At 42.5% G+C, this 6,515-nt stretch overlaps 1 protein-coding gene across 1 annotated transcript; it reads right to left on the bottom strand.

Annotated features, from left to right (window-relative positions):
* Positions 1–994: 994 nt before the first annotated feature.
* On the bottom strand, positions 995–1,546 carry LOC149189437 (uncharacterized). The gene has a single exon (XM_089410238.1). The coding sequence runs from the start codon at positions 1,544–1,546 to the stop codon at positions 995–997; it is 552 nt and encodes a 183-aa protein (XP_089266364.1).
* Between the last annotated feature and the right edge of the window lie 4,969 nt (positions 1,547–6,515).

Raw genomic sequence — 6,515 nt, 5'->3', positions numbered from 1 at the left:
GTTTAGAGAGGCAGACTCTCTTCATGAGTGATACCTAATGCCCAATTTTGTATAAGTCTCGAGGGTTAGCTCAATTGGTCGAGTCCCCATTGTTAAAACATCTTTACTATTGAGAGGTCACGGGTTTAATTCTCTTGACACTCTCAGGATGAGAGTTCATGGTTTCCCCAACACCAACAAGAAGTGATCCCTTCTCTTTAGGTAGATCTCCCTGGGTGAACATAGTGATCATCCAAATATTTAATGGACATAGTGGTCATCCATCTCCTAAATCCATCAATCACATAAAAAAAAACTTTAAATTATATATCAAATAAATAATACTATATTTAATATTGAAAATTTAGTTAAAATTTTTAGTTAATTGTTAAAAAATAAATATAATAGCATTATTTTTAGTACTATATATTCAATTATAAAATACCATTTTTCAAATTAAATATTAAAAATTTACTTTAAAATTAATACTAAATTTAACCTTAGAGATTTAATTCAAAATTTTGGTTAGCCATTAAAACATAAAAATATCATTAATCATTTTTGTATGCCGATACCTTACTTTATGGTAAAAATATTCGGCCAATGCAGGAAGAAGGTAATGTTATTGTCATGATACATTTATAAGATCCTTTTCAAATATTTATGATTCTCTACTAATCAGAACAAATATTTCATGATTTCATCGATTCATAAAGGGAATAAATTAGTAATACTAATTCCATAGTAGGGTTTTTTTATGAAATCACAATTTGAAGCTGTTTTTTTTGTTTTTTGTTTTTTTGTTTTTAACTAAAATGGTTATGATTTTTATTTATTTGAAAAAATCTTAGGTCTTTGCCCATTTCTAACTGTAGCTGATTATGATCTACTAGATTTTTAGGGCATTTGTACAATGCTTTCATTGTTTACAATTAGCAGTCCTTTCATCAGAGAGTTGCCTTTCTTTGCCATCTGATCAGCTTCACTGTTTGAATTTCTAATAATATGATAAAACTTACGTGTCAAAGTCTAGGAGAACTCTCTTTAATCTATCCAGTGCTTTGTTGAGGCTGGCATTGCTAAATAGATTTCCTAGCTTTAGGCTTTTTATTATTAACTCTGAATCTCCGAAAACTTGGAGGTCTTTGGCACCTTTGTCTCTTGCAATATGGCAAGCTTTGAGAAGCCCAAGAATCTCTGCTTGATTGTTAGATTTCTGGCCTAATCCCCAGCTAAAACAGTCTTTTGAAGCCCCATCCGAAGAGTAGATGACCCCCCCAGCACCGGCGGCTCTGGGATTACCTTTAGACGCTCCATCGAAGAAAATTGTGGTTAAGTTTTGTGACCACCACCATGATTGGAATTTGTCATCTTCATCTCTTATGCGCCATTCCTGATTTGCCTTCTGTGGAGAGAGGAGCTGCTTATGCGGGCAGGGCTCTAACGGGCCTAGCCATCTTTTTTCTTCAGGCAGTAGCAATGGGTCTTCTTTGAAATACTGTTGTTGGGCTGCTTCCAGGAGAAAGGATTTAGCTTTTGCTGCAACTTGCAATGGAGAGTGCCTCATCTCTCTGAAAATCTGCTGATTTCGAGCCAGCCAAAGCTGCCAACAAACATATTTTGGGATAGCTGTCCAAATTTTACTCCAGAATGATTTGGAAGGGATGCACTGGGAATAGAATCGACTCCAAGTGGCGTAGAAATCTGCAACAGAGATTTGTGAAGGCAATATAATCTGAAATTCATGTAAAATAATTCCCCATACCTCTTTTGCAAAATTGCACTCCAAGAAAAGGTGTTGGGTTGTTTCGAAATTGCTACTGCATAACACACATCTATGCAGCCCTGCTATATTCCTTTTTTCCAGTGTAGAAATTTTGAATAATTTAACACATATTCAACAGAGATTATCCTGATCATGTACTATTGAGGAATACATACACAATACATAAGCGCCTCTATGTTGATCATCAATATAGTAGCATCAATAACAATAAAACATCAAGAGCATTCACACATTAACACAGTATGTAACTCGGGGAAAGCATCTCGCTAGAAACCCCACACTATCTGTATATTAATGATTGAGACCATGTAACATTACAAAGTACAATGCTTATCACAAGAAATCCAGTACCAGCTCCACCTGTTACACACAATACAGCTAAGATCTGATATCCAAATCTATTCCACTGCTTGCCTGCCTCCACTACTCAATACCTGCTCAAGAATTGATGAGAATGGCTTACCAAACTCGTATTTCACCTCCAAAGAATCACTCACAATGTGTAAGACGTGAGAAGAAGCTACAAACAGGGCAAATACATGAGCAAACTCATTGGCATACTCAATCCTTTGATTGTGCAAGATTTGATGCATAACTATAGTCACAACTGATAGCAATCTGATTCTCTAACACCTGTCCCTGCTGAACTGAACATGCACTGACATGCAATTGAGTTAACTGATGTATTCTATAGTTGTATTATGAGTAAATAATTAGTTTAACAACTCATCATTAGTCTATTTGTAGTTAGACTAACTACAACTAGTTTAAGCAAGTCAAACTGAACACAACTCCATCAACTCCACAATCAACTCCACCAAACTCAACTGATTGAGTTCTAACTGAAGTCATGCATGCAACAACTCAACTAACTCATAAGAAAAGCATACTTCCTTCTGACAGCTGCATGGGCCACATCTGTAGCTCAAACTGAAGTGCTCCAAGAGAATAAGATCAAGTTTATAGTCCAAATATTATTATCAGACAATAATATTTGACTTTTCTATTTTTGACAGCCAGTCTAAAAATAGACTTTGATCACCGACACTGTGGTCACCCACATTGTGATCACGCACACTGTGATCACCCACACTGTGATCAAAAACAGAACTTGCGCCATAATTTGCCTGCGGGCCCACTTAGTGAAGGTGACTCTTTTCACTAAGCTCCATCATCTTGTCGCAATATCAACACTCCCTCTCGACAAGATATGGATTATCAGCAACCCCTATCCTGCCTCGGTGGTACTCGAATTTGCTCCTGGTGAGAGCCTTCGTCAGAATATCAGCATCCTGATCCTCTGTTGGAATGCATGAAAGCAACATGATCCTCCGCTGCACACAATCTCTGATATGATGGTACCTGATGTCAATATGCTTAGATCTATCATGACATACAAGATTAGCCGAGAGTTTAATGCAACTCCAGTTATCACAGTAAATAACAATAGGATCCAAATGAGAACCGAACAAAACAACCAGGATCTTCCTCATCCATATAGCCTCGCATGCAGCGAAACTTGCTGCCATATACTCGGCCTCCGCTGAACTGAGTGCCACGGATCTCTGCTTCCTACTGTACCAAGAAATTGTTGTCGATCCAATACTGAAGACCCCTCCTGATGTGCTCTTTCTGTCCGTTGGGCTCCCTGCCCAATCTGCATCCGTGAAGCCACATAGCTTCACCTCATCCTCCTGTCTGTACCACAAACCATATCCCGATGTGCCTCTCAAGTAGCGCAATACATGCTTGCTCGCCTTCCAGAAGAGCTTGGTAGGCTTAACCATAGCTTGTGAAAGTTGGTTAACTGCATAGCATATATCAGGTCGTGTATTGACCAAATACATCAGCGACCCCACCAACTATCGATAAACAGTGGCATCCACATCTTCTCTCGAAGTGGCATCCTCCTTCCTCCAACCTCCAGGAAGAGGAGTATCAACAGGCTTGCAGCCATACATGTTGAACTTCTCCAGTATCTCCCGAGCATACTTGCCCTGAGAAACAAACAGTGCACCACTACGCTGCCATATTTCCAATCCTAGGAAATAGTGAAGGAGGCCCAAGTCCTTCATCTCAAACTCTGTAGCAAGATCCTTCTTGCATGACAGTATCAACAGCTCATCACCTGTTAGAATCAAATAATCAACATACAATACAATGATAAGCAACTTACCCTCCACCACAATCTGGTATAGGTTAGGATCCACCTCACTCTTGGAGAATCCAAGTCCTGTGAAATAGCTGTCTATCCGTGTGTACCAAGCACGTGGTGCTTGCTTCAATCCATACAGCGCTCTCTTGAGCCTGCACACATGCGACTCGCTGCTGAAGACCTCAAAGCCTTCGGGCTGCTCAATGTACACCTCCTCCTCAATGACTCCATTGAGGAACGCAGTCTTCACATCCATCTGATGAATGTGCCATCCCATCTACGCTGAGAGAGCAAGAATCGTCCGTATGGAAGAATACCTTGCGACAGGTGAAAAGGTCTCCTCATAATCGATCCCCTCTATCTGTGAAAAGCCTCGGGCAACAAATCTTGCCTTGTACTTCTCCACACTCCCGTCAGCTGCCTGCTTGACCTTGTAGATCCATCTCGAAACCACCACTGATTTCCCTTCCGGTCTAGGAACAATCTCCCATGCACTGTTTCTGACAATAGAATCATACTCTTCCACCATGGCGTCTACCCATGCGGGATCCTCCACAGCTTCCTCGAAAGAGGATGGCTCAGTCACAACACAATTGCTCATCAGAGCCATGTATCCAGTGTACTGATTAGGTGACTGTCTCTGCTTGCGTTGGGCTGTAGGTGGTCCTACAACTTTCTCTGCATCTTGAGCCAGTCGCTCAGCTTTTGTCGAGCGCTTTCGCCCTCTGATTGTTGGCACTACATGAGTGGTCTCTTCCACTCCATGAACCTCGTCCTGTGGCTGATCCACGTCCTGAAGCTCATCCTTAGGAACTAATAGCTCCTCATCTACATGCAAGTGTAGCTCCCTCTCAAGTGAATACTTCATGGCTTTCTCCTCCTGAAATTTTATATCCCGTCGCACTGTCTGGCAAATACACACGATAGTTGTGGGGCGTATCAGTGTACCCCACAAATATCCCAACCTCTGCGGTCGGCTCCAACTTCTTCCTGGCATCCTTCGTCACATGCATGTAAACGTTAGCACCAAAAATCTTCAAATGAGAAAGATCAGGCTTCTTACCAGAATAAGTCTCCTCAGGTGTACTCATGCCAAGTATCCTATGAGGACAACGGTTCTGCACATAAACTGCTGTATTGCATGCGTCCGCCCACAAGTGAAGGGGTAGGCTCTGATCATGCAACATTGCCCGTGCAGCACCCACAATCGTTCTGTTCTTCCGCTCCGCTACCCCGTTCTGCTGTGGGTTATGGGGAGCTATGAGCTCTCTACGAATCCCTTCTGCCTTGCAGAAATCCTTGAACTCGTCCGAGATGTATTCATCACCATTATCGCTCCTGAGAGCCTTCACCTTCTTCCCCAACTCCTTCTCGACCAGTGCTTTGAATTCATAGAACTTTGAATATGTCTCGCTCTTCTTCTGCATGAAGAAGATCCAGCACTTACGAGAGAAATCATCAACAAAAATCACATAATACCTGTGTTTTACTGTCGAAGCAATTGAGAAAGGTCCACACACGTCTGTGTGAATTCTCTCAAGGATCGTCGTGGCGCGACTATCCTTCTCGTGAAAGGTTGCTTTCACAAACTTCCCCAAAGTACACCCCTTGCACTGATCTGACTGCGCAAGTGTGCCTTTAGGAAGCCCTATAGTGATCTGTTGCAGTATCTTCAAGGCTCCATGGTGAAGGTGACCCAATCTCCTGTGCCACAACTCGCCATCATCCCGGCTCACTAATCCTTCTGCCTTGCCCTCCATTGTTGCGCATCCATCTACATGCAACTGATAAAGGTTCCTCACTCGAACCCCTATCTTCCGGGTCTCACCAGTTGTCTTGCTGCGCAAGAAAGCCTTTCCCTCGCTGAAAACAACATCATACCCCTTGTCTTCTAACATCGCCAATGAGATGAGATTCTTCGTCAATCCTAGAATATGCATGACTTCCTTCAATACGAAGGGTTTACCAGACTCCCTCTCAAAGGAAATGGTACCGATACCGGTCACACTGTATCTACCATCATCGCCCATCTCGATGTGCACTCCAAGATCTTTGTCCTCCAGATCAGAGAACAAATCTCTATCTCCCATCATGTGAAAAGACGCACCACTGTCCAAGAACCACACTGATCCCATCACACTTGAAACCAAGCATGCGATCAATGAAAAATCAAGCTCAAACTGTGAGGCTAGAGCCTCTCCTGCTGAAGATCCAGCAGCCTGCTTGTTCTTCTTCTTCTGCGGACAATTAGTGGCATAGTGTCCGTGCTGGTGACAGTGAAAACACTTCACCTTGGACATATCCTGCTTCTTGCCTTTCACACCAGACTGAGAAGCTTTCTTGCTCTTCCCTTTCTTTGCTTTGGCAGCCAAAGCACAATTCTCTTCATCATCTCCCTTTGACGAAGATCCGTCCCTGGTACTCCGCCTGATCTCCTCCTGCACAAGATCTAACCATAGTCTTTCCCATCCTGGCAATTTCTCCCGACCATTGACAGAGTCCTGATAGGAATGCCAACTCTTCGGAAGACCAAGGAGAGCCAAGCTCACCAAGTCCTCATCATCGACAGTAACCCCCACACTTCCCAGCTCATCT

Source organism: Pinus tabuliformis, chromosome 3_1, assembly GCF_031772625.1.
Source record: "Pinus tabuliformis cultivar Carrire ecotype Pingquan chromosome 3_1, CPIR1, whole genome shotgun sequence".
In the NCBI taxonomy this organism is placed as follows: Eukaryota; Viridiplantae; Streptophyta; class Pinopsida; order Pinales; family Pinaceae; genus Pinus; species Pinus tabuliformis.
The sequence above is the reverse complement of the archived record's forward strand: the minus strand, read 5'-3'. Positions and strand labels throughout refer to the sequence as shown.

What these genes read in the sequence shown, in the direction of transcription:
- LOC149189437 (XM_089410238.1), bottom strand. Translation starts at nt 1,546, where the DNA reads ATGAGGCACTCTCCATTGCAAGTTGCAGCAAAAGCTAAATCCTTTCTC.